General features: G+C 40.6%; 1 protein-coding gene across 5 annotated transcripts in view; it reads right to left on the bottom strand.

The window, feature by feature from the left end:
- Window positions 1–27,810, bottom strand: part of GRAMD1C (GRAM domain containing 1C) — a 53,658-nt gene that overhangs the window by 22,577 nt on the left and 3,271 nt on the right. For all 5 annotated transcript variants that reach the window (XR_010612185.1, XM_065676710.1, XM_065676708.1 and 2 more), the window contains exons 3-6: window positions 11,896–11,980; window positions 8,076–8,179; window positions 6,361–6,456; window positions 5,202–5,282 (exon numbers count right to left, since the gene is read on the bottom strand). Coding sequence is in view for 4 of the 5 variants with exons in the window: in XM_065676710.1 (XP_065532782.1) it covers window positions 5,202–5,282; window positions 6,361–6,456; window positions 8,076–8,179; window positions 11,896–11,980 (366 nt within the window). In the remaining variant the exon portion in view is untranslated. The remainder of the gene's footprint in view (window positions 1–5,201; window positions 5,283–6,360; window positions 6,457–8,075; window positions 8,180–11,895; window positions 11,981–27,810) is intronic.

Below are 27,810 nucleotides of genomic sequence, written 5' to 3'. Positions count from 1 at the left end.
CCCCGCCAGCAACACTCGCACGCACCGGGCAGCTCTACCCCCCCGCCTCCCCCGGCTGCGGCACCCCCGCCGCCACAAACCTGGCGCTCCCCGCCGCACGGCGCCGCTCCCCTCCCGGGTCACCCTCGGCCTCGCCCGGTGCCGCCGCGCTCCCACTTCCTGCTCGGCAGCGAGGCCCGCCCGGGGACAGCCCCCCCACTACCACCTCCCCGCCCGCCAGAGCGGGGGAAGCCGGGCACTGTCAAAGCGCCGGCCCCGGTCGCCAGCACGGCCCCGGGCGCCGCTCCGCCCCGGCTCGATGCGGGTCCCCTCGCTGCATCGAGAGGGAGACGGCGCCTCCGCAAAACCAGGGGTAAAATTTGCGGGGTCAGGGCAAACCCAGCCCGGACCGGCACACGGCCGCCCTGGAAGAGGGGCTTTCTCCCGGGTATTCTGCAGCATAACAAAGTTTTGGTCTTTTCAGAAAGCAGCTGGCACAAGCATCTTATGGGCAGTGATCAGGTTCAAGGTATTTGATCCTACCCAGGACAAAGGAAACACTAAAACACAAAACACACACATAGAAAGCAAGGGTCATACCAGCTAATGCCTGCCTCTGCCACGGGGGTGCAGTGCTAAAAATATATGCAGCAACGCATAGCTGCCTTGCTTTCCCCAGGCACACTGTCTTTTGGAGCAGTAAATTCATAGCCAAACAACTACCTACAGCTGTTCCCCTTAAGTGACTAAAACCAGGAGCAGGTATTACATGCTTTAGGAATATGACTGAAGTGCATGCTTAGATAGCACACCTTGCAACCAGAAATTAAAGGGCAGACGCAAAGCCCCTTTCACTTCCCATGCCCATTATTGACAGTGCCTTTATTTCCAGTCATAAGAAAATAACCGGGAAACAGCTAATGTCACTAGTGAAATTCACCAGCACAGTCTGCACCAGTGTGTGAGCACATTAGGCTGCCCTTGCACAGCGGGCTGAAAGATCTGAGGAAAGCACAGAATCTTTTCAGCTATGCATTTTAGGAATCTATAAAGCTGTTTCCTGTGGTTCTCTAAAGTCAATGTTACCGACTTCTGCTTCTAAAACGGGATTCTTGCACTCTACTCAATTATTCCTAGCTCAGCTAGATATACTAAGTTCTTAATGGTCACAGCCCAGGATCAGACCAGACATCCTTTCCAGTACAATAAAGCAAAAGTTCTGAAGGCAACAAGGGCACGAATTTTCTGGGTCAGACTTCTGCTTCTGAGAGCGTGGTTTTGAGAAGCTCTGAAGCTTGAAAGGCTGAACCTAAACATGAATTACTTTGCCCACGGAGGTGATGGCCTATGCTGGGTTTTTCCTCAGTTCCCTTTGTATACAAAAAAAAAGGCTACAAGAAGCAGCCAGGACACACAGTTTTGTCTTTTCAACTAGGAGCAAAAAACATCAATTCTTTGTTTCACTCTATACAAAGTGGCGGCGTTGCACAAGTGATACTACGGAATATCACTGACATAAGCAAAGCTGCTGATTTTTAGCCCCCCCAGACATGCAGCAATAAGAACAGGACACTCAATACAGGTTTACCTCAGAGAAAAACCCCCACCACACATCACACTCACACCAGGCTACTCTGATACTGAAGTCTGTTGCAGGGCTGGTGAGTGAAACAGCCAACTCCCCCCTCTAACTGCCCAAACGTGAAGGTCAGAATCAACCCAAGCCCTTTGAGATCTCCAGAAGACCCCTCCTTGCACACAAAGGTGCAAACAAACACCTTTTTTTCCACAACCCTCCCTGAGAAGCTGCCGGAGAAGGCAGAACTGCTGTCCTGGTAGATGTTGCCACAAGAAGCCCAGCTCATCAGAAATTCCGGTCCCTTCTCACACCTCTAGACTTACCTGCTACAATGTCTCTGGAGAGAAGTGCAAATCTCTACCCAGCAATGCATAAGAACAGGAAAATAAATCCAGCTCTAACAAAGAAGACTCATGGGAAGTGAGACTGATTAAGTTAAGATCTTGTTCCATTAGAAATAAGGAGTGCTGTGTTTGTTTGGGATTTGAATGACCTGCCTAATTAGATTTTAATTTGTTCCTTCTCCCTTAAACTGGGTGGATATTTGACACCCAAAAGCTTTAGCAAAATAAAGCAAAAGTCTAAATGGCACTGCTTTTACTGTCAATAACAGCCATTAGTAAACTTGTTTAACCAATCTGGAAAGCCTGCTGCAAAACAAGAATTTTGGCTGATTTTATAAACTGATGTATTATTGAAAGCCACAATGGATGTGGAAGCAGCTATCTGTTTTATCAAAACCGGTGTCATGTCTCTTCCAGACCTACATTAACAACTCCTTATTTTCCATGATGCTTCCCCTTCAGCCAGGAGCATTTAAATAAAAATACCCAATAGCAAGCCTTAAGAGACTTACCGAGCACATTTTGCAATAGGACTAGAGAAAAATAAGTGTATTTTTCCTTGAAAAGAAAAAGTCTTTACGTGGACATTTTAAATAAAATAGCCTAAGAAAGGACCATCTTAAGATGGAGGTACTCATTGATTCCCTGAGGAACCAAAGCTGAAGGGTGCCAAATGCACATAGTATTGTTACTCAGAGCAAGATCCAGAGGAGAAGCTTTGAGCTAGAGAGCTACAGCCCAGCTAAGGAGACCAGCAGTCCTACGAGAACAGTGATGTAAAGCTGGAAGAGAGCATCTTGATGGCCAAAGCAAGCTTAGGCATGGAATAGCATGTAATCCTTTACTGTTCTTCATGCATAATGCAAGTAACTTCTAATAGAAAGGTAGACTTCACAGAAGACTACTTGTTCAGCTCTCTAGGTCCTGTGATACTTTAAAAGTACAAGGCAGAATGGCCACAAGATGGAGATCTGGGAAAGGACATACTGACCCTACCAAAAAGTTCTGCAGGCAGCGAAAGCTTAAGGAGCATCCCCTTAAAGGAGGTAGGTCATTCTTCAAAGGCGAGACCTTGTAACACAAAAATCTATGCTCAGAACACACTGAAGAGGCCAGTGCCCTTGACTGAAAGTTACCTCTGCACAAACATGGTTTGAAGTAAATACAAACCCAATCCCCTGGATGCGAATCGTGCAAATTGGGGATTATTTACCATCAGATGGCGGTGCAAACCAGCGCTGTATCCAGTGTACTTCTGGTGACACAAGAATGACTATTTCAGAATTTAACAGTTGGATTTCATTTCCAGGTCTAGCAGATGCACTTCAGATAATAACTACAGTATCCATAGGCTTTAACTACTTAGCTCTTCACGGAGGAAATGTTAAAACCAGCTCCTTTTCAAACTGGTTCCAGGGTGAGATTTGGGGGGTTTTGTCACAAGCCTTACAAATTCTGACAGGATCCCTGTGACCACTGAGCCCACAACCCAGAAACACCAGGCTTCACGTACTTAGGACATTGTATACCATGCCAGAGCTTCAGACATGAGATGTCTTTCAAACATACTCTGTCCCTGTCACAGGGTGATGGGGAGAAAACAGCAAAAATGCCTGGATGCACTAAGGGCTTTCTTTTAGCAACGGGTCAGTGGACAGCTGTCACTACAGCCATGCCAGATCCAGCTCTAGCAACTTCACTTTCTACTTTCAACTCCTCAGTGCCCCTCTATACCTTGATCCAGTTTGGTTAAGCAACAAAGAATCATAAAGAATCATAAAGCAGGCTGACAGGTGACTCAAACATTCTAGCAGAGAATCAGAAGTCACTACTGCCCTGCAGAAGTAGGAGCTCAACCCAACAGAAATCCTGTTTCAATAAGTAGCCCCAAACATACTACACTAAAAGCCCTACACCTCATAGCAATGCTCTTACAACTGAGAACCCCATGCAAAATTTTGCAGACTTATCTTTCAATGTACTTTAGTGAGATGCAAGTAATGCTAGCAGCAAGATGTGATATAAAGAATAAGACAAGGTCCCAAACTACTGGTCCCTAAAACTCTCTGGCTTAATTAATCTCATATTACATGCAGTCCATGACTTCTACTTTCATATCTATCCTTTAGTTACTGCTCTGAAGTGAAAAATTTTTTCTAATGTGACACTCAGTGTCAAAGAGACCAAACACAGGGGAAAAACTAACACTGAGCAGCAGAAAGCTTGCTGCCTCTGGTCCACTCTCTTGGGTAGGTTTGTATACCTGAATGCCCATACATTCACCCTCCAGCACCATGAACTGAACAACTGCATAATTACCATTCCTGACAAACTATGCTTAACGAAAGAAAACAAGGCTGGTTTCCAGTTGCACATTCCAGTTAAAGATGACATAGCGCATTGTGGGGTTTGCAGCACTAGCTGCTGGATTCAAGACAAGATAACTGGGATGTTACAATAAAACAGTATTTAATATGAGAGATAAGAGACTTGGAGGAAACTTCACTTTTGCCTTAAATGGCACATTCCTTTATTTCCAGCTTTTGTTTGACAAAAAGTGCCTCTAATCTGCCCTAGAATTCACCTAACAAAAAACAAAAAACTTTTGTGGGTACACTCCAGTTAAGCAGTACAACAGCTTTAAGCCTTTGGGGACCACTGTACCACACAGTTATATATGGATATTTCAGTGCTCATTTGCAACTGTGTTGAAATATTAAAACAACAAGAGCCATAAACAGGAAGGGATTGGTTTACAAAAATTGCATTACTTAGTGATGTTCTGCAAAACTGTCGGGACATTTTTAGAAAGAAGATTAGCTCAAGTATTCACAAATTGCAATATAAATCAAGCTAACTAATAGAAGTTGCCAAAATACACTTCCATCTCATACAGCCTGCCTTTACTGCATTTATTCAAGGTCAGGGGAGTTGTAATGAGTTGGCTGGCCAAGGTTCAACTAAGTTACCTGAGGTGACTTTAGGCTTTTTCCTCAAAAAGATAAAAAGCTTCCAGTGAATAAGCCTCTTGCCTTGTTGATCACAAATTAGCCATAGAAAATGCTAAGCAAATGCATGTCAATTTAGTAATAACTGCTTGAGTTGGTAGCGAAGAAAAGCATACAACCTATCTTCAATGACAAAATACTTCACCAACAGCAAAGCTGTAGGTGGCAGTATGAGAAGGAAAAAAACTAACTTCTCAAGGAAAGCTTCTTGTCTTCCAAAGACATATCTTCTTACATTAGAAAAATATTATTTTGTTACTTAACCACTGGCACCCACACTTACAAGCTTACCTTATCTAACAACACATTCTGCCATAAGCGAAAGATACTGAGGTAGCTTCTGTCTCTTGCACTGAACGATGTGAAGAAAAACTGCAGGAAAAACAAAGTGCTCACTGTTTAAAATGAAATAAAAGCTCACTTGTAGGTATTTTCAACAAACTCAGAATCCTTCCTTGTCTTGAATAAACTAAGGTTTTCAGCCAACAGTATAATCCTCTCACATTCAACAAACCTGGGTTGCCATTCCTCACACTCCACACTTTTTAATCACTTTCAGTAAGTAAAAATTAGTTCCCCATTAGTATATAAAGACACTTGCTCTTCCAGGCATCTCATTGCTATCCTTTGTATCTCTGGCATAAAGGAAGTGCTCCCCCCTCAACTAACTACACAGCTACATCTTTCTCCCAGTTTTAAATAGGATGTGGAACAAATTAGAGTTGCGTATACCTATTTCTTGCAGGCCACAGCCTTTTCCATCCTTCTACCATATATTACTTTCATTAATCTTTTCACATAAGGAGATATGAAATCAAAATAATTAAAATAGATCAAATGAGATGCATCATTTGCAGTATTAAAATCTTTCCCATTTGAATGTTTGTTTAGCAGAGAAAGAGGTTTATCTTCCTTGATGATTAAAGTTAATAAATTGAGAGAGAGCAGACAAATACTGGAAGAGCACTGCACATGAACATCATGCTTTTCAGTTTTTCCAAATGGATACCCAAAACCTACATTTCCCAGCACATAAAATTACATGTTCTATGAGTAGATTTCTCCACAACATCATTCCTTTTGTTTTTAATCAGGTTTTTGAAATTCCAGGGACACTTTAAACCTAGTGAATTTGAAATTTTTGCAGTCTGGAGGATGCACATTCTGAAGTCATGCTCTGAATTTTACAATGGTTTTCCTTCAAGAACCAATGGGACAAAAACTCCCTTACTTTCTGGGATTCTAGGGAATTCTAGGTTGAATTGTCAAGGCAATATGTACAGGGACTAGATCACCAAGTCTGGTGATCAAATCTTTAAATGTGATTGGATATAAAACTACAAGTGCTCTGCCCTGGACATTGCAATTAAACAAAATAAAAAGCAAAAAAAAAACCCAAAACAAAACAAAACAAAAAAAAAAAACAACACATCACAATACAGGTTTTCACCTTCTCTCCTTTTGTTGCTATTTGTATGGCATTTGGAATGAGCCGAGCAGTCTTCTCCTTTGTCATGAAAGTGATATCCTTCAAGGCAATAGATATCTAAGCAGAAAGAAGTTTAATGACATATTACAAATAACTTAAAACTGAAAATTTACGAAGTCACAGAACATGCAAGAGGAACTCAAACTAACCCCAAGCCCTGGGATGCAATTGAGTTGAGATCACAAAGTCAATTACTGTCTCAACTTGCTAACAGCAAGCATTCCAAAGCAGAAGCAAGTTAAGATGACTTAAGACTAATCTCCTTTCATACTAGACTAGAGAAGCAAGCAGTTCTTTCTTCTTTCCTTCCATTCATCCAGCAATACTTGAGGATTAAGGCACAATCCCAACCACACACAAAGCACAGATCTGAAAGCCCATCCCCATCAGTATGCTATACATAAGGCAGGACATAAATCAGATGACAGACTATCTAGTCCATTTTCACAGAGGTTTATTTGCAGTCCAGACACTGCAAGGAAATCTTCCTGCTTGGGTGTGTTTGCCTTGCATATTAGTATTCTAAATGTTTCTGTATAGCAGAGCAGTGGAATCTTGATTTTTCCTGTGTGTGCAGAAGGTCCACTTTCTCTCTGCATCAACACAGCCTGCTAAGGAGGTCCCAAAACTTAGCTCTACCATTGTAGCTAATAGGCTCAGATTGCCTTGATATTGCATAGGATATCACTCTGCTAGGCAGGCAGGAACAGGTTACCAGAATATATGCTAGTTTAGCTGAAAAAAATAATAGGTCTTTGAATAGTTCATGTATATTCAAGGATGTGATTTCAAAAGGATTTTTTTTTAAATCTCAAGTCTACAACGAGAAACATTAAATTGTAAAACATATCTGATGAAATTAAGCTTGTTTTCCAGTTAAACATTTCTACACCTCCTCATTGTCTTCAGTACACAAGCTATTTGTTGTCTGCCCTGTATACTTCAGAGTGCACATAGTAGAATTCTGTGATTAAGGTATGAGTAGTCTTACAGCTGCAGAAGATTTTGACACATCTCCATCACCTATTAACTAGGTTACTTTCCTTTTCTCATTCATTGCCTTATGCTATTTCTGCATCATACGCAAAAATTGCTTGAATGAAAAATTTTAACTCATTAAGCTAACTGAAGAGAAATAGAGGGCCAATGTCACAAATATCTACTTTTCCTCATACCGTTCAAAAGCTACACAACACGAGAACTTGCCAAGGTCATTTATAGATTCTCTTTAGCTATTCTTAGGTTGATATTTACACGAGACTAAACCAAGTAAGGTTTAACACTGAAGAGTTCTTGAACAGGGCAACAGCATGCATTGTATCATGCTCCTGGTTTTATAGGAAAACATTACATGTTACATCTTTTATAGGACAACTCTCCTTAGTAAGGAGAGGCAAACTGCCATCCAGAAATGTAAGAGATCATCTTCAGCATAACTCCTGAACACCTTCCTGCACGAGTGATGGAGTAGGCCTATTTCAGCATTCACGTCTCCAATGCTATTTTCATTTTATGGAGCAACAGATCTGTATTTCTGCTGAGGGGTGGAGGCTATATCTTTCCAGTGCAAAGTTACTAGCATGAGATTTACAGGGCAAGATTTGAGGGAGTCATATCCTGATCATACAGGACAAAGAGGTGGGATTCAAGGATTCAAGCAAGCTAAGAGATCTTACTGTGGTCTCCCATCGGAAAATATTGCTGTGGAAACAGAGCCAGTTTTCAGAGAGATACAAGCGTCCTTGCAGCAGGATATCCTTCTGGAGTGCACAGGCATAATCTATGTATAGAGAGAAAGAACAAGTTTACTCACTTAATGCAGCTCAGTTGACCCACACATGTTAACTTAAAATAAGATAAGGGTATTACAATACAAATAAAAAGCTATTTCTTTCAATCTTCAAAAATCTGTGAAGGCAGACTTGTACTCGGTTGCATCCAGATCATTGTTCTGGGAACACCCCAGTGCCAGGGCTGATGGAAATGTCTGCATGAGGACAGCATTCCATGTATTAATCCCCTTGTGCATTATCCTGTATTTTCAGAGAAGAGGTATCAGGCAAGATCAGGAGCACACAGGAGAAGCACTCATAAGTCAAACTTCAAAGTGCCTAAACAACAGAATACACAAACATGTTTACAGTATAACAGTATATATACTGTCAACTCCTACATTAACAGTAGTTCATATGTTGTAGTAAGATAATTATTTCCCACTAAACAGATTCTAATCTCTAGCTAAAACTATCTGCAAAGTGAGACACTAAAAGGCAGCTTGAAGCTACCCAGTTCCTCAGGCATGAGATATTTTCAGAGGCTGTCATTCTTATGATACTGCCTGTGGCTGAAACATGCCTATTGAGAAACATTCATCTAGAATGCAATTACCCATCATTAGATACCTACTAATTAAGAACCAGGCCAGAGGATTTTGATGCATTTTTAAAAAAACCTCTCACGTTATGTAATTTCAGACCCTGAAGATCCAAAAGGAATTTTCACAAGTACTACTGCTAGACACTCAAGACTTCCCTTTTGGAAGCTCAAGCCTAAAGAAGGCTACCTTATGTATAGAAAAATGTACCTATTCAAGCAGGATGTTATTGATTTTAACTTTAGAGGTATCAAAGAGTTTTGTTATTTTGAAAAGCAATGTATCTGCTAGTGTCCGAGACGGAATTTTGGTTCTGTGTACAACAAGATGATGAACACAGTTGCTCTAAGTACCAAGAGGCTCAGGAGACCCTTGCCATCCTAACTTCAAGGTAAGTCTGCATCTACAGGAGCTTTTATTATGATTTCTTAAATTCTCTTGGGTTTTCCCCTCAAATAATCAAGTAGAAATAGAATTTCTTGCAACAAGCATGAGGCATGCATACAAGACATTATTGCAAACAGAATTAAAGAAATCCAAACCAGTAAGTTGTACGTGATGCTTAAAGAGAAGTCAGATACCAAAACACACAGAGCAGGGAGAGGGAAGGTAGCAGGAGTTTGAGGTTAAGGACTCTTCGTCAGGGACTGTAGTGACAGGACAAGGGGTAATGGGTTCAAACTTAAACAGGGGAAGTTTAGATTGGATATAAGGAGGAAATTCTTTCCTGTTAGGGTGGTGAGGCACTGGAATGGGTTGCCCAGGGAAGTTGTGAGTGCTCCATCCCTGGCCGTGTTCAAGGCCAGGCTGGATGAAGCCTTGTGTGGGATGGTTTAGTGTGAGGTGTCCCTGTCCATGGCAGGGGGGTTGGAACTAGATGATCTTGAGGTCCTTTCCAACCCTAACTATTCTATGATTCTATGACTTGAGGAAAGCATTATCAAGAAGTTTGTATCCGACTTCTATGTTTGGGGCAGGGAGACAGACAAGTGATAAGCAACACCATGACCTACCTACACAAAAAAGGAAAGATTGCTTGTAAACATTTTCAGACAAATTAGTGGCACTCTTCTAAACTCCCAAGTGTCTAAGTCATTCCTCTTCCATTGTAAGAAAATTATTTCACAAAATCTTTATATACAGTGCTCATTACAGTGGAAGCTGCTTAGTTTTTTAACAGCTAAGCTAGGAATGGGAGTAGTTACAGTTATTTTAATGAACAGCAGCAATTAATTGCTTCTCTGAACACTGTAAAGCCTATAAGTTTCTCTGCATTAAGCAAAGGAAAAGCCCTTTGCTTAGAGGACGCAAAAAGTCCTCCCAAAGAAGCACTGCTTTTTATGGGGTGAAAACTCCATCATGTATACAAATTAATGACTTTGCTTCTGATGGAGCAGGTCCTACATTATTGAGATTAGCCCATCACTAAATCTTTCTCCAAATCCTAGGCAGTCTGTTCATTGAACCTGTGCTTCAGTTTGCTACATGGCTTTCTGTATCAATCCTCTTTCAGGAGACACACCAAAACAATGCTATGAAGTAATATCCCTTTCTTCTGTTTCATTTCTGTACTGAATTCAAGCATTTTAAAAATGCAGAAGGCATTTCAGAGGAAAACTGCTTCCTTCTAAGGCTGGAAAAGGAAAAAGGATGCAGGTAGTTAACAATTTCAGAGCTGTCACTTGCACAAATTTATCTTTCATTAATCTGGAAGGAACTCGTTGCATACTAGAAACATATACTGACAGCCTCCCAATATTCACTTCCTTAAAGATGGCATAAGAGGTGAACACTAAACAATACCACCCTTGTATTAAAACAAATCCCAGTTCTGGGGTAGTACATTTCTTACACAATGCTTGGGCAGCATAGGCAGACTTACCTGCAAGGCAAGTTATAAAAGAGAAATAAGGTGCATCACTGCATGCAAAGGAGGTGGGGTTACAGGCTTACCTTCTCTGAATTCTGCAGTGGAGCATAACAGGGAGCTCAAAAGGAACATTTTGATGCCAAGTAGTTATGCACCATAGTTTGATAGTCTCTGCCACCTTGTTCTGTCCCCTCCCACCCCATTGATTTATCTCCTCTGCTCTTCCAGCTGAGTGTTACATCTATGCTTGCACCTGTGTCATGAGCATATGGGTAAGCTAAATTGGTATACTGGGATGTGAAAAACCTCCACTCAAGGCATGAGCCAGCCCAGAATTAGCAGCACCAGATAACATACTTAATGCTCAGTATAGGCAGTAACCACATGTGCACATACCAGTGTGAGGCACAAAACGTTTTTATCTGCCCTCTCTATACATGGTGGTGAATACATCCAACTGCACACCATTAAGTCAGGATAAAATGAGTATTTGTTTGTGTTTTTCAATGATATCCTATGATAGCTGATGGGAATTATACATTTAAATGATGAAATTTATGTCCTCATATCACATAGCTGGCATTTGTCTCCAAAAAGTGTTTTTTAAATTACAAGTGGGACTGTGTCAGTCAGTCCCAGAAGTCACATTAATCAAGTGCCTAGGGCAAAGGTCTAGGTTAGGGTTAGGGGTAGGTTTAGGGTTAGGGTTAGTATGACACTACAAGAGGTATACTAAGTTGTCTCTCTGTGCTGGAAAGAACAAACAACAAACTCAGTGCCCTCAGGATTAACTCTACCTGGTTTTCTCACACTTGCATTGCACAAACTAATACACGTATGTTGAATTTGTGTTCAGTGAGCACCAGGACCCTGCATAGCAATCTTTCTTTCCAGTTTGTCAGCTAACAGCTGTCACATCTCCACTGCTGCCAGGAAGTAAAGCACTAAAAAGTAATAGAAGTAAAAGACATCAAGAGGTTCCCATCCCATATCCAGATGAACTGGAAGATCTGTACCCTCTCCTTCACTTCTTAACCTCCTGAAGAAATTTGTCTTTTTTCAGAAAGCAGGCAATACAGAAGAGGAGTATGGACCTGACTTTCTCTGAATGTATCTGATGCTAGTTCAGAGACAGAAAAATAGGAAGTTATCAGCTATAGTTAGAATTTGCCACAAAAAAGAAGCCTTGGCACTACAGCAGTCTGGAATTATCAGCCAGAAGACAAACGCTTTTTGTATGATTGCATCTTACCTACTATGAGTCTCTCAGAATCTGGCAGATGAGAAAACTGTCTCTTGAATTCCTCACTCCTATATTTGTAAGAGGAACTTGAGAGCTGCAACAAAGAATAGTAAAAGGTTAAGCAAACAAACAGATTTATTTTCAGCCATCAACTGTCTTCATACTGGATGTGTAATTTTATCTTGAAGAACAAATTAACATCAAAAGAGCAATGAAGAACTGTAACATTATGCTTGCTTATATAAGAACGTGCTTTTGTATTTAGGATAGCATTGGCCAAACTATTCCCTGTATCAGGCCAGATGCCAATTGCAAGGCATTATAGTTGCATGATGGCAAACTCCTCCACTCACAGGGACATGAAAGCCCCTTCTACAGCTAAGTCTTCCAGCACAGACTGAATGAAGAGGTAGCAAAGCCATGACACAGGAGGTGACAGAGCAGGTCAAGTCCTCATGCAGGCCACTAGCTGGTCACAAGGACACAACCTAGATCACCAATTTCTACTTGGAGTACCATTTCAGGAATACTACAATTATAAAACGGTTTGGGTTGTAAGGGACCTTAGGATCATCTAGTTCCAACCCCCCTGCCATGGGCAGGGACACGTTCCACTAGACCAGGTTGCTCGCCAGTTGTTGTAATTAGACCAGTAAAAACAAAGGCAAAAGCATCCTCCGGCAAGCACAAATAGCAGCACCACCATCACCTCTTGATTTCCTGATCTTTTCTACATTTGACCATATATTTTAAAAGATCGCTGTCTATGGCTCCTTTGAGATTCAGACTGGGCAGCAAACTAAGAGCAAAGTAGATTAATCCAGATGGACTTGAACTCAATATTCTTAGAAACGAATGTCCCTGTTCCCATTCAAATAAAGAGCTTCAGCATGTTCTCCAGAAACAATTCTGCTGTAAAAGCCCTAGTTTTCATTTCACAGCAATAAAAAGGCCAGTTTTTTTTCTTAACAGATGTTGGCTGCTTATTTTAAGGGCCATCTTAACTAAATGCTGTGTAAGGCAGTGACTCAGCTGGACTACAGCTAAGACATGAAAAAGTCATTAATCACTTTCAAGTGTTACCAAAACTAGGAACAAATATAATATTAAAGCCCCTTTTACACCTTTTTCTTTTTTTTTTTTTTTGTTTTAACCTTTCTAAACATCTTAAGCACATGGCTGCTATTCTTTCCTTGAGCACCTGTATTACTCCAAAACTTGACATTCAGCATTAAATCCATCTACCATAAGATTAGCGGCTATTTACTCTGAGCATGAGGAAAGAAAGAAGAAAGGAGGCAAAGAACCACTTTTGACTGTATGACCTTGCAGCAAGTTTAACAAGAAAATACCTAGTTTTAGCACGCTCCTATAGCATGTTAGTTGGACACTACTTTCTCATTACCTCTGTGGTTGTCAAAACTATCTCCTAACAAAGACAGACTTATCTTCAGCTTGAGGGTCTTTTAATAAACTAGTGCTATTAGAATTACTAAGATTCTCACATTTTGCCATTTTCCACAGAACAGATTACTCCTCTTTGCAGTTCAGAGGTTCCCTGAACACCACCCTAAACACACATCCTATGACTGTTTGTCATCTACCCATACTTGAGAATCAAGATCTTTGGCCACAAGAACATGAGTGCTATTTCAAGGTCAGGTGTTTAAGAGCATAAAACACAGGAGAGGGCAAAGTCACCCTGACTCAGTTCAGCTTTAAAAGTTACCTTTTATTACCATTGATAAACAGAAGTCTGACCACTGGTGAGTACATATTTGATGTCCACTAATATTCTGAGTATTGCAATGACAAAAGGCAGTGAAGGGGTGAAACAAAAAAAAGCATGTCCACCCCTCCCCTTCTGAGCTAAGTAAGCATGAAAGCTGCAGGTACAACTAACAGGGCAACATGCCAGATGTGTCCTACTAAGCTGTATGCTTCCAGTTATACTTCAGCTATTTCTGAGATTATGAAAATAACATTCTCTGAGAGCACATCATCTACTAAAGTAGAAAGGCTATGGTTTCTTGACCATGCCACATTGTGCCCTGAAAGACATGCTTTTAACTGATCACCTGAAACAGGCATCTAATGACTGCACAGCTTTGAAGAAATGGAGTTCTGCGCAATTACTCCAGAAAGAGGCATGGGGAAAAATGAAAAGTTAACTCAAAGCTGCAAAGTTTCCACCTGTAGTTCCAGCAGAGGCCCTACAATTTACACAGTCATACCTCGGTTGACTGAGATCTGAGCTTGTGATGACGAGACTAACATACAAGGGGACAAAAGAAGCAGTCAGCCATGAGAGCAAAAGAAAGTTCACAATCTTCAAGCCTGATTTACGAAACCATGATTTAAGAAGCCATGCTGTTAAGGAAAGATGCAATTTCTCAAACACACTGTACACAAGAGATAAGAGCTACACTGAAGTTTTTGTGGTTGTAAGACAAAAAGAACCAAGAAGAGAGGAGGAACATTACAGTATCACAGACACATTTACATTGGTGTCTGAATCAGCCAGTTCAATGGGGCCAAGAATCCAAACTCAAGTTACCTTAAGTTTTACTTGGCAACTGAATTCTTCCAGAGCTTGAAACACTGCTATAGTTTGTCTGAGAAACCCTTGCTAGCATTTAGAAATGTTCTTTATCATGAGTGACAAACAGGCTATAAGGAATCATCTTATTAACTGTAGGTTTCTACTGAGTTCTTAGGGCATTTATAAAGAGCCTGCTCTGAATCTTTCTCTAATCACCATAAAAAAAGGTGAGCACATGGAAATTTTAACCTTATCCTTTCCTTACTTTACATGAAAACTAGCTCACTTAGATCAGTAATTATTATGTACTCAGTATATGCCTTGGTGATCAAAATGTCACTCAAAGCACTTATGAAACAGCAGGGACAATTTTAACAATATTGTTATTATGAACTTTAAGGAAATAAGACATTTCCATTTCTATGAAAACTGCATCTCTTATAATTACTATTATAATAATACCCAAGATGTGGCAGCATTTGAGGAAGGTTGCCACCTCTGGGTTACAAAATTAACCACTAAGTATTATAAGAAAAGCATAAATTAGGCTGTAGCATGGCATTTAAAGAGATGAAAATAGCAACTTATTTTTAACACATGCACATTTCTAAGTTTTATTATAAGTCATTGGGCAAACACTTTGCCTGAGGATAATCTTCAGCATTTATGGGTATGCTATACTTAATCATTAAGAAAATTAAGTCCAGCCAACAACATATTAGCATTCTTTATCTGAAGCCACAAAATACACTAGAAACCTGTAAAATAGCATACGTATAAAAACCTCCTCAGTGCCATCCAAAAAGTTTTACAGAAGACAGTTATGCAAGACCCAGATACTGCTTGAAGACACATAACCCAGTGATCCTCATCCCTTGTTTGGAAATGGACCAGAGTCCAACTATGCAAAGTCATGCTCCAGAAAAAAAATGTTAACTTAAATAGGACTAAGCTGAGTTATTTATACAATAGAAGCCTGTTTAAAAAGAGCTTCCCTTCATATTTACAGCTTCAAAAGCATGGACACTGCAAACAGCTTGTGCCATTTTGCAAACTGCAGAGGATAATTAAGCTACACCTTCTCCCAGGCATACAGCAGAAATGCTAATCATTAGCGAATTACCTGCACATACCACTAACAATGCAAATAGTCAATCAACCTCAGCAGAACAGTGTGCACATTTTTTTAACACTTGCTAATGACAGTAATAATTTTGCATTTGCTTTGTTAGTGTTTTCCGCTTGTTTTAAGACACCACAAAAACCACATTACCTGACAATTTGCATTCTATAGTTTTGACATGCAGCTATGCATAAAAACAGCAGACAACATATGGAAGTTGACCTCACACTAGAGTAATACAACTCTGATGTCATCTCACTTTAAGAGATGCACATAGAACCACAGAATGGTGTGGGTTGGAAGGGACCTTTAAAGGTCATCTAGTCCAACCTCCCTGCAATGATGAGGGACATCTTCAATTGGATCATGTGCCTCCCACTGAGCTTCAGACTTGGTATTAGTTACTACCATGTGCTTGGGGTCCCAGAATCAAACAAGCCTACAAGCAAGCTGCTGGACCTACTCCCCTTTTATGCTCAGAAGCCACACTTAGCCATCACAAGATGTGCAATGAGATGCATGGCTTTGCTCCTCTGTCTACAAGCAAGCAAGTCCATGTCACTGTCTCAGCACCCTACATAAAGACCATCTGATGTGCTATTCTCCAAAGACAGAAGAGGTTGCATATGAAGCTTCTAGACATGGTCAAAACCAACTCTGGATATGAGGAAGGTTAGGATGAAAGCGCTTTCTAATCCTACACTAACACATTAAAGCAAACATTAAATATCTTGGCAAAAATTGATGCATTTCAACTGAAGAATGCATTGCTTTCTCCTCTCTTCACATGCATCTAAAATCTTTCTTAGCACTAGGAGAAAGAAAAAGCAAGCAGACTCCAGAAGAACAACAGTCAGACAGTTATCTGGTAAGGGAGCAATCAAAAAGCAAACACACAAACCCAAACAAAACATACAAATATTCCCCTTTCAGCAAGTCTAAAGCATCACTAGGTTAGGAGAAGGCTAAGTTAACAGCCCTGAACAAAAGCCTCATTTAGCAGTATAAGGCAGGCAAACTTAAGACTTCACATATTCCAAAAGAACACAAGAACTCTTGTGGCACACTTAGATCCATCCCAGTCTCTTTGCTGAGGCTACCTGTAAAAGGTGCCAAGTCTGACAAGCCTTTCTATCAGAAACATTGATCCCACCACAACCATTTCTTCAGTCCAAGAAAACTCTTTAGGACCACCCAATCTAATCTATAACACACGAACCACAGCTATCTTGCAATTCAGCTCTTGCTTTAAAACCAGGGCTGTCTAAATTTCACTTTAGGAAAAAAAAAAATAAGAAAATGATTTACCTTCTTAAAAAGATCAATCCTTACGGAAAAATCCATCCTAGCTAATAATTCACTTTGTGACTTATTTTCAGATTGTGAGCAAGTTACCCCATAACTTCTTTTGGGGTAGGGATTAAATTTCCCAAGTCTATTAGCAAAAAGATATTTTCAGACTTATGGCTTTTCTGAATCCCTTCTTATTTTCAATGTGCTTCTTAAAAGCCAGATGTACCACTGCAGGAATCACTGTAAACACACACAAACCTGCCTCACATTTGCTTTTATGCAAAGAATCCCAGTGGAAGCTTACATTCATGTGACTACCAGTCTTCTTTATCTCTTTCACAGTTGCAGGGCACAGTTTTCCATTTCTTCTGAAAGCAAGCGTGAGGATGTACTTTGAAAGTGTCAGACTTGTTCTGTTAACCCTATCACAAGTAAACAGTCCAGATCCACTGTTACAGTGATCTATTTTCACTAATCATTCCTTGACAGAAGCACAGAAAAATTCTGGGTTAGAATTAACTTCCAATTATTGAGTACTCGGAAGCTTTACTCACAGTAACCTACTGCTCTTTACTGTCTCTTAAAGCATAAAAGCATTAATCCTGCACAGCAAAACAAACACTCACAGGAGCTGAAGAGCAACACCACCTTACTTAGGGGTGACATGCTATGCTGTCTACAGTACACTATGCACTTTGGGACTGGATGTGTACACAGTGCCCACTTTTGGTTTGGTCTTTTTCTTTTTTTTATTTTTAAATAAGGAGCTGTTTAATCACACACAATTATCCACAGTTGTATTTCGTTCACAGGTCATATGAGGCATGTCAACCAGCAAGAAGGAAAACAAGCAACTGTTACCAGGGGAGGCTCAGCCATGGTATTCCTTAGGAGCCTGCTTTCCAAAAATTCCCATGCTCTCAAGGAAGTGGAAATGCAGCCCATAGCCACAGAGGGAGTGGGACGAGTTTAAGGAGCCAGGACTATTTTACTTACGTTCATTACATGCTCTTCTTCATTCACCCTTAACTTCTCTGGAGAGGGGAGTCTCATAAGCACAGGGCACTCTTCCAGTGGGCCACTGGCAGGCACAGGGCTGTGCACAAGGGTCATTACATCCCCTTCTGTGGCACAGCCCCCCTCTTATTTGTAGAGGCTGAAGGAGAAACAGATTTTAACACTTCTTAATTACTGAGCAGAAAATAAACCCGTGGCAGTTCTCCTTCAGCGGCATCTGTGTACAGGCAGAGGGGCATTCAGTAAGAATTTTCGTGCAACTATGTCTTTCTTCTGTTGGAAATACAACATGTAAAATTGCAAAGAATGGGTATTAAAATTCAGGTCACAAGCAAATATTTAAGCTGCTTTCTAGGGTTTTGTTTGTTGGCTTGTTCTGTTTTTCTTTTTAAATCCTATGAGATCCCATAAACAAGGCTAAAGAGAATCTCTAGTCCCCAAAAAGGAGTGTTCTATTAACCAGTTCTTACAGATGCACAGGAAGGTATACTAAAAATGTTAAATTATTATTTACCCCTGACAGCTTACAAAAATCCATGTAGAAAAAACTCCTCAAAACTATTCCATCACTGAGAACTTCTGAAATACTGGATACCCAACTTACAAAATATGTGGTGCCCAGTGTCATGAAACTGACCGAATCTGGTACTTCAGAAATGTAGACTGCTCCCATTTACTCTGAAGTCTGGGTCTAGTTCATCCCACAGTAGCCTAGCCCATACTAGCTCCTGGTATGCAGACATCAGTCTCATCAAGCCATCTTGATCACTGACCTGACATGTGGTAAGGGCCTGCTTTTCTGAAAGCCAGTTCTGGTCAATTGCTGACATGAACTCAGCTGAACTGGAATCCTGCTCATAAAAGGCCTGGTCATCTACACTTCAACAGCTACCCTGTGCTTCCAAAAGCAGGAATGAAAGTCTTATACTTGAGCTTTGCCTATGCAATTACAGTGTCAAATCATGCTGGAGCACAGTTTGGGAAACAGCCTACAAAATCCACAAAGTCGTCACAATTATGATTTTGACATACAGCAAAATTTAGGGTCATGGTTTAGCATCATATGAAATACTGAGAACTATGTTGCTAACATTAGGTTACATAATTAGGAATAGAGCAAAAGTATCTTTTTTGTAAAGAACTTTTAAATTTGCCTTCCTTTCCAAGCAGAAAGAAGTCTCAAAGACTCAATGTTTAAAAAGTTGAACTTTTTCTATTCATATACTATGAGGTTCTCTATTTCTTCAGCAAACTTTAAGCTGCACAACCAGTTAAAGTCAAGTGGGGATTTTTTTGCTCTTTAGAAAAAAAAAACAAAACACACAACAGTAAAAAAGATGTAGACCAATTTTGTAACAAAATATTTCATTTTAGAACTTGTGAGGAACTCTCACAAGTTTCTCCCTTAAGAACTCACTGAAATTAGCTCAGTTTCACAAGCCATTTCATTTTGTTGAAATAGGGTTCAGCTTAAGCTATTCCAACAAGGTCCTTGGGAAAAAGCTGATAACCTTCTTACCAGGTGACAAGAAAGCCAAAAACCAGAAAATAGTTTGGATTGAGAACATCCTCTGCTTATGAAGCAATTGCTTTATAATACTCAGTACTTACTTTGTGCAAATACGCATTCTAAAGCATTTTTAAACGGTGAAGCCAATGTACTTTCGTAACAACTCTGATCTGGATATAAAAATCTCAAGTTTGACATGTACATGAGGAGCAAAGCATATGCTTCATTTCAGAAATAAAACTGACTGAGGCATGAAGCTAATGTAAAGTCAGAAGACATACACCCCCTACACACACCTCCTTCTCTAGCTGCCTGCAGCCTGTTCCAACCCATGCAAATCCCTGGCCAACACTCCAGCAGCCTCTACGGCTCTCCCTTCTCCCACCCACTCGCACAGTGCTGGACCTCATCCAGCAGAGCTAGCTAGTGTTCTGCCAGCCTTTGCTTGCATGCCAGCTTGGAAACCAGGCAGAAACACACTGGCCTTGTGGAACAGACACAAATCCTGCAACAAGTGGCCAAAGAAAACTTAAGATGTGGGGGTGGCATAGAGCCTGTCCAGCTCCAATCTAAAAATCAGCATCATCTGAATGGATATGGGAGGCAGACTGCAGTAGCATAGATCATTTCAAGTTCACAAAAAGTCCCAAAGGGGACAGCAGTGGAAAGTACTATCACCAGGGAAACACCCGCTTGGAAAGGAGCACTCAACACCCAGCACTCCTGTATCTGATCAGAACTGATCTGTACCACTGAGGTCTATAGCCCACACACCAGTCGTAAGGATAGAATGCACCTACACCTGGCAGCTCAATATGGACCCAAAGTCTACTCACACACAAGACCTGGCCATTGACCACTTTATAATTCAAGCCCTTGCTAAGAGACCTCCTCAGTCTGAACTCCAGAGCAGGACAGGAAAATCCCCAAATGAGTACGCTACCACCTCCCCCCCACCCCCAGCTTCCCAGACCTCAGCTCTTTGTAGGCATGGAGCAGACACTTTGAGGCAAGGGATATAGGGTTTTGCATGCCATCAGACCTCTCTACCTGCTCTGAAGTGGAAACAGCAGGCATTCATCTATTCTAATTTCTTTGCACTGTCTGTCCCTTTCCATTTACCTTACCTAGCACCTGCAAGTACCTACATAAAGTCAGGCTCTGACTGCTGTTTGTGTACGGGGCTGTTCCAGAAGCAAGGAGGTCTACAAAGGAAACAGCAGGCTGAACAGGCCACAAGCCACTGCAGTAGTGACGGGCTGTGGAGCCCCTCTGCTGCATGGCACCACCCACCCAACCCCAGCTGCAAGACTGCATCCCTAGAAGCTGGAACAACACACACAGGGTTTTCAGAGCTATAGAAGAGGCAGGTGTCTCTATGGTGCATTCTCCTCACCCACAGAAGGCCCAGCCTCCTGCAAGTCGGATCCCCTCGGGCACTTGGCTGAATGCAGAGCTAATGACTCACTCAACAGCAACTAGAGATCCCTCTCCCAGCACAGCCCTTCTGAGGAAGCCGAGAGAAGAAACAGAAAAATGCATTTCAAGGCATTTTAATTACTCAGATTTAAACCTGAAAGCTTGAAAGAGGAAGATAATTGAATACAATGGGGCTATATTTACAGTCATTTTGCCAGCCACAGGTGTTCACCAAGATTAAGCAGTTGTCTTTGTGCACCTAGCTGGGTGGTGGTGCTTCAGAAAGCCCACAGTTCTGTTGTCAAGATCAGCTACATATGTAAATAACAGGAACTGGTTTCACCAGAAAAACAAGGCAACTCAGCAAAGCTAGGATACATTACAGAGAATCGCTGTGTATTGAAAGAGAAGCAAGATATAGGGAGGCAAATATACACAGAAAAATACTCATTGGCAATTCCTTTGCCTGAAGAATACAGTAAGAGGACTCAAAAGGATCTCAGAAAGGCCTAGTCAAAGCCTGGGTACCAGTGTGACTCAGGCCTCAGAAGTGGCATAAGTGAATTACATGCATTTCCTGTTTATAAGATAACACCATCTTCAGCTGATTAAACAGCTGAGTCTGGACGTCTGCAATTAGCAATAAAAATGATAATTTCAGCTTCTAATGTAAGTATTTATATAACTGCTACCAAGTACTTCCGAGTTTGGATGAAACAAACATTTACATTTTAAATAAGAAGGTTAAGCAAAAAGCTCAAGAGATCTGGGCACATCCATCAATAAACATCTTCCCCAACTCTGAAGTGGAAACAAAGGTGCTTTTAGCTTCCGGGAGGCAAGATGATCTAATCTCAGATTCACTCAACATACTCATCAACACCACCCATAGCTGGCAATAACTTATTTGACCCAGTAGTAAAATTATGCTATTATGCCCCTGCCAGAGACCATGTTTCATGCTGCCTCCCTGAGACACTAGTACAAACCAAGATCACAAGGGTCTTGAGTGCCTACCTCCTTTTCAATTTGGGAAAAAAAAAATGGATCTGTGCCTACTTTCCTGACTTCAAAGATGCAGCATTCACGCAATCTGTTTTGTTTTAGTGATTTCATCTACTACACAAGGATTTGAAAAACACAAACAAAAAACCCACAACAAACCAAAACCAAAAACACTGCACAACAAAAACCCTGTGATACATCAAGTTCTAAAACAAATATTATTGCTTATGTATGAGCACTGCAGTTACTATTTTAACACTGTGTAACTGAAGCGAGTTTTTCACCCTCCCAGCACAAAGTTATCCTTTAGCTCAGACAATTTGTCCGCTCTCCAGTTTAATTTTGAGTTCCTGTAACCATGCTGTCCAGATTTCAACAGCCCTAAATGTACTAACTAATATGATGCAATGGCAATTAAAAGCTCAGTGAGGATGACTTCCTTTTGGATAAAAAATACATTCCTTTCTGAACAGCAGTTTCATCTGACTCATTTGTTTCTACAGCATGTGTGTGAAACAATTAGCCAATGTTATTTGTTAAAAACATCTGTTCCTTCACCTGATCTTTCACTTCAGGCTGCTGAAGTAATGAAAATAAATAAATATCAAGCTGCTTTAGACTTACTTGTTCCACGGGGGGGGTGAGGGGAGGGAGAATTCAGATGAGTAGAGGGACCTCATACATTAAAGTAACTATAAGATACTGCTTCTGAACTCATTTTCCCTACCTGCAACAAAGTTCCCCAAGATTACTTAACCAAAAGTAGCCAAATACAGAAGCAAAAGAATGGCGTGCCTCATTTCCACTTTCCCATCCTTACTTTGCTAGAATTGGACTCTGGCATCCCTGACCTTTACTGAAGTTTAACAGCCCCCAAGATTTTGGTCAGAAAAAAGTTCATGAAGGAAACAATCCTCTTGGTAGTAATTCCTCCTGCTGTTGTCTACTTTTCAGCAACTCATAGAAGGATAAACAAATACTTTGGATGAGGATTATGGTGAAAGCCTGAAGAAGCATTAGACAAACTACAATAGTAGTTAACATAGTTAATGTCATAGTGACTGTAGTCAATTACATGAACTGTTTTGGTGCAAATTACACTGCTCACCTCATTAAGCCTGCTAATAGCCTACTGCACTTGAAATGACAAGGAAAACAGCACCCACCAAGCAATTTTTCCTACAAAATACTCAACTTGATCTCTTCCTATTCTACCCTAGAAACCAAATGCAGATTTTGCTCGTAGTTGTTTCTAGATTACAAAGCCGCTACCAGATTTGACTGAGCCATTCTCAGCAAAGACAAACCATACTTAATTTTTCCTCAACTTCATATAAGAACAGAGTGCAAAGGGTCAGCTGTTTCAAGACCTGTATATCAGTACAAGCAGATCATACACACCATGGTCCATCATCATATACCTCAACTTGTTCTGAACAAGGAACAATATCTTGAGTCCTGATGGGCAGTCATAGCAGAAGGCAGAAGCAGCTGAGAAGTCGTATGAGCCAACCAAAGTTCTGAATGATTTTACCCTAGTAACTTTAGAGGGTTGCAGTAACAAATACACAAATATCCCAAGTGTGCACTTTACTGACTCTGCAAGCAGCTTCAATAAGAAAGCACTACCTAAAAAAAAGAAATAAAATCCTTACTTACTCCATGCGATTTCTAAAATGCTGATACCACCAAGGAATCTTGACACAACTCAATCACTGCATAACCATCTGCTACACAGGATGACACAAAATGTAACTTCCAGAATGCTCATTAGAAAACAAGCCATATACACTTGGCTAGAAAATTCTTATAGTTTTGAATAGGTAAGTGCCCCAAATCATCTAAACCTCCACAAAATATTTCAGATTTTGATTAATTTTTCTCTTCAACATTTCCTGGAGAATTTCTATCCCTAGCTGCTACTACAGACTTAATTAAATATGCCAGTGAACAATCACATCCTGTACAGTTTTGTTTACCTGCCTTCTTTCCCTCCTAAGGGATACAAGTAGCTCACCTGTACCAGACAAAGGCAGTGCTACACCACTGCCTGTTTGCAGAAATACTGAACAAAGCTCTAACCATAAAGTCAAAAATAAAAAAATAAAAAAAAAGCAGCTTACTTCCATTTCCTAGAATTGTTTTCTAAGCATTTCACTCCACAAGCTATGCGCTGCCCTTTCATTAAATAGATACCACCATTCAACAAACTCCACGCTCTTTTTCTGAACTATACTGAATTTCTAATGGTTTTGCTCCCAGTGACTGAAAGAACAAAAGTGAATCGCAAAGCTGAAGTATTTTCTTCCTAATATATTAAACTTAATCCTCAGGTTCTAGACTAATTCTTCATATGTGTGAAATAATAATTCATATTATATACAGCTTCCCACTGCTGCAGGTGAGGAAAGCTTATTTAGATAGGGCACCAACTGCCAGTCTCTGGAACAGGCAAACTTGACAGCAGTTGGACCTACCCCAGTGCTTAGTTTTGAGCTGCATCAACAGCAATAGAGGGATTCCCAGAACGAGAAGCGAGTAAAACACTTTAGGATTAGGCAGCCATGTTCAAAAGCTAGTCAGAAATACAGATTTTGTTGTTTCCCGCCGTTTTAAAACGCTGCTTCTGTATAATCAGTGCCATCACATGGCTGAAAAGGCACCTATTCTAGATTCCAGATATGTAAACAAACAACACACCAGTGCTAGAACCACAGCAAAAGCCTGTACTTGTTATAGGACACTTTACAGAAAAGGACAGCATAAGTGTGCTTAAGATTCTTCTTCTTTGGAGACCTATAGTATTCATCCAGTTCTCATCCTCCTCAGCAGACTGCTTCATACCAGCAAATAAATAGGAGGCTAAAAATCCTCCTCCAAAGTCACAAGCCACATCTGTCCTTCACAACCCTATTATTTGGAGGCACAGATGAGATGAAAAGCTTTCTTCAGAAGTAGTAACATAACAAGCACACAAAGATGAAGCAACCATCAGAAGGTCTTAAATACCAGCCTGCCAAAACACAGTTACCAATCTAACAAGCCCAGTAAACCATTCCCAGAGTGAACATGACTCTTCAGAGAAATGTGGAAGAAGCACTCAAACTAGAGATGCAAGAAATATTTCATCTAACCCTTCTGGCCTTTGGCCCCAAGTATGCCACCTTCTATCTGTGCTGCAGTAAGTTACGTTCCAAATAGTAATGTATATCCGCATCCCTCTTGTGCGGGTTTGAGTCATATCATATTCTTGGCATCCAGATTCTCACAGGCTCCCACAGACTAGCTCTCACAGAAACCAAATCCATGCCTGTAAAAATTCAAACTCCATTTCCAAATCTTGTACAAATAAAAGCCTTATTTTCACTTTCCACTGTAGCACTTGTTTGCTTCTATTGTCATATTCCTTTACACTGACCAACTCTTTAAACGGACATTACATTGCAATCAAATTGGCTTTTATAAATCCTCTTATTTTTCCCAACACCTACTTGGCATCTCACATTTCAAATTCTTAAACAAGCCTCTCAGATAAAAGGAATTTTCTGAGATGCTCATTTGATTTCAACTCTTTCCACCTACTTTTTCGTTGCAAGGGAATGACTTACTTTTTTGTTCTTTCTTTCCATAGGCATTCTTCTTATTGTAGACACATATGGACTTACTTTGATTGCTTATTAACAGAAACTAGAGTCCTCAGACAGAACACCTCAGTCCTGATGCAAGGATCCTTTTGATTAGCTTCCTCTTTCACCTTTACCTTCTTTATTACAGTAGACTACTTAAGATTTTCACAAGGTTTCTTCTTCCAAGGATATTAATTCAAATTATATTTCAGTATGTAGAGCTTAAAAAGGATAAAAAGTGAATTCAAATTCTCGAGATGAGGCTTCCAGATATAACAATTTCCAAAACATCTTTGACTTCCATCATTTCTATTTGCAGTAGCCAAAACTGGCAATCAAAAGTAGGTGCAAGCTTTACAGGTTCCAGTGAAGAGGGAAAGCCCTCAGATTAAGTTTGTGATCAAGCTTTTTTCTTCCTCCAGTGAGGTTACAGAAGTCTGGCTTTGTCCACCTCCAGGGAGCAGTCTTTAGACAAGGGGGAAAAAAGAAAAAAAAAACCAAACAAAAAAACAGCCCCCCCAAAAAACCCAAACAAAACACACAAAAGACCCACTCAGACACCATCCACCTTAACACCAACAGTTAGTAACACTATCAATTTAAGAATTGCTTACAAAGGCATAGAAAATTCCTTCTTCTCAAAATTTCTCAAAGCTAGCCAAAGTTGTGTTTTGGTTTTTAAGAGATGGAGGGAAATTATGCATAGTAGGAGTCTCTTCTTCCTTCCCTGCTAATTTTTCCTGCTATCCTTCCTTCTCCCCACTCACCATAGCCAGGACAGCAATTGTATCCCAGAGGCTTCCAATCCTAGCTTGCTGCTAATCACATGTGCACTTACTGAGCATTCATGATATGTGGCCTGACTTCCAGAGGCATGGCACAACTGTTTACTCCCACTCAAATCCATGAAAAATTGAAGTCAAACCAGTCAGGCTCTAACATCCACATCTGGTTTCCATCATCAGAGAAGCAAAGAGTAAATACTTAGAAGAAATGAACCCTTGGAGCAAACCAAAGTTGTCAGAAAGATGTAGCCTCTCCAAGCAAACAATCCAGGCAACAAAGCTGACCCCTAGATGCTACCACAGGCTACTCTTGCTATTGTAGCAATTCCTTAGTCCTAGCGACCTGTGAGTAGGAATGAGCATAACAAATCCACACCTGCTACAGGACACAAAGGTCATCCTTTGTCAGATGTTAGTGACACATGCTTTGCACACTGCAACAAGCTGCCTTCTGTGTTATCACCTACACATTTACTATGACTCAGTATTTAGGTAGTTTTAACGATTTGTTTATGTAGTCAGCAGCTGATCATCAACCATGCAAGTTATTAAAAGACATTTTCTGTCTGGAAGAGCAAGGAAAGATGCCAATGACATAACATTTTAGTTAGAATATCTTAATTTGTCTTCAATTTGTGACTTTCTGCTTCTTGCAGCTTCCAAGTTGAGTCCCATGAGGGTGAGATAAATGAGTACCACAGCCTCCTATAACCAGCTTCGTAGAGGTTTTTAGAAGCAATCAGTGACAAACAGTATGGCTTTATAAGCCACTTTACAAGCCACGTGGTATCTTAGAAGAAGCAAGTATTTACACAATTCCTTTGTTTTAACTGCAAGATCATATTTGCAGAACCTGATAAACACTAACTTCAAACAATTACTGAGGTCTTGAAGTATAAATCAGACAGAAAGCAACCATTTAATCATACCAGACAACACCTCTCTCAGTGGCTGCTATTGTGCTGAAGAATCCCATTCCCCTTAAGTTACATGCACACATTACTACAGGAAGCAGAAAATGGCACTGGGTGCACACACAATATGCTCCACTGTACACGCCTGAAGCTCTGTTCAAAGAAACTTCTAACCATCATGTCTCAAACCTAAAAATGCAAAGCCAGTAGCATGGTTATATTCCTCATATATTCCATTGTACTGACTTTAGTTTAGACTGCCAAGCTGATCAGGTAAAAACAGATTTGCTAACTGTAAGTCCAACACACTGCCCCCAAGACCTAAGCACGTTTTTACCTCACAAGCTACCAACTGCTTTAATGGTTGTATACAAACCATCAAGAGTTAGTTTGCACAATCTAATTTGCCACCTAACGAGAGCATAGCTGGAAGTTCCAACATCTGTGCAGCACACTTTGCTATTGATTCATGCACAGATATACAGCTGGGCACAAGGCAGAACAACCCTGTATCATCTCTGCCACTGTAGGAACAGTGGAGAAAATACTCAACAATTCAAGCATTCACTCACTCTCTCTAGCAACACAAGTCTACAACCTGCTGGGATTAATTTGGCCTGTCCCATTTCCACTGGCTCCCGATTACTGTTGCTCAGTTTAAAGTACTCATGCATTTCAGAGGAAGGTTAT

This window comes from Lathamus discolor, chromosome 4 (assembly GCF_037157495.1).
Source record: "Lathamus discolor isolate bLatDis1 chromosome 4, bLatDis1.hap1, whole genome shotgun sequence".
In the NCBI taxonomy this organism is placed as follows: domain Eukaryota; kingdom Metazoa; phylum Chordata; class Aves; order Psittaciformes; family Psittacidae; genus Lathamus; species Lathamus discolor.
Note: the sequence above shows the minus strand (reverse complement) of the source record. Positions and strands in the feature narration are given on the sequence as shown.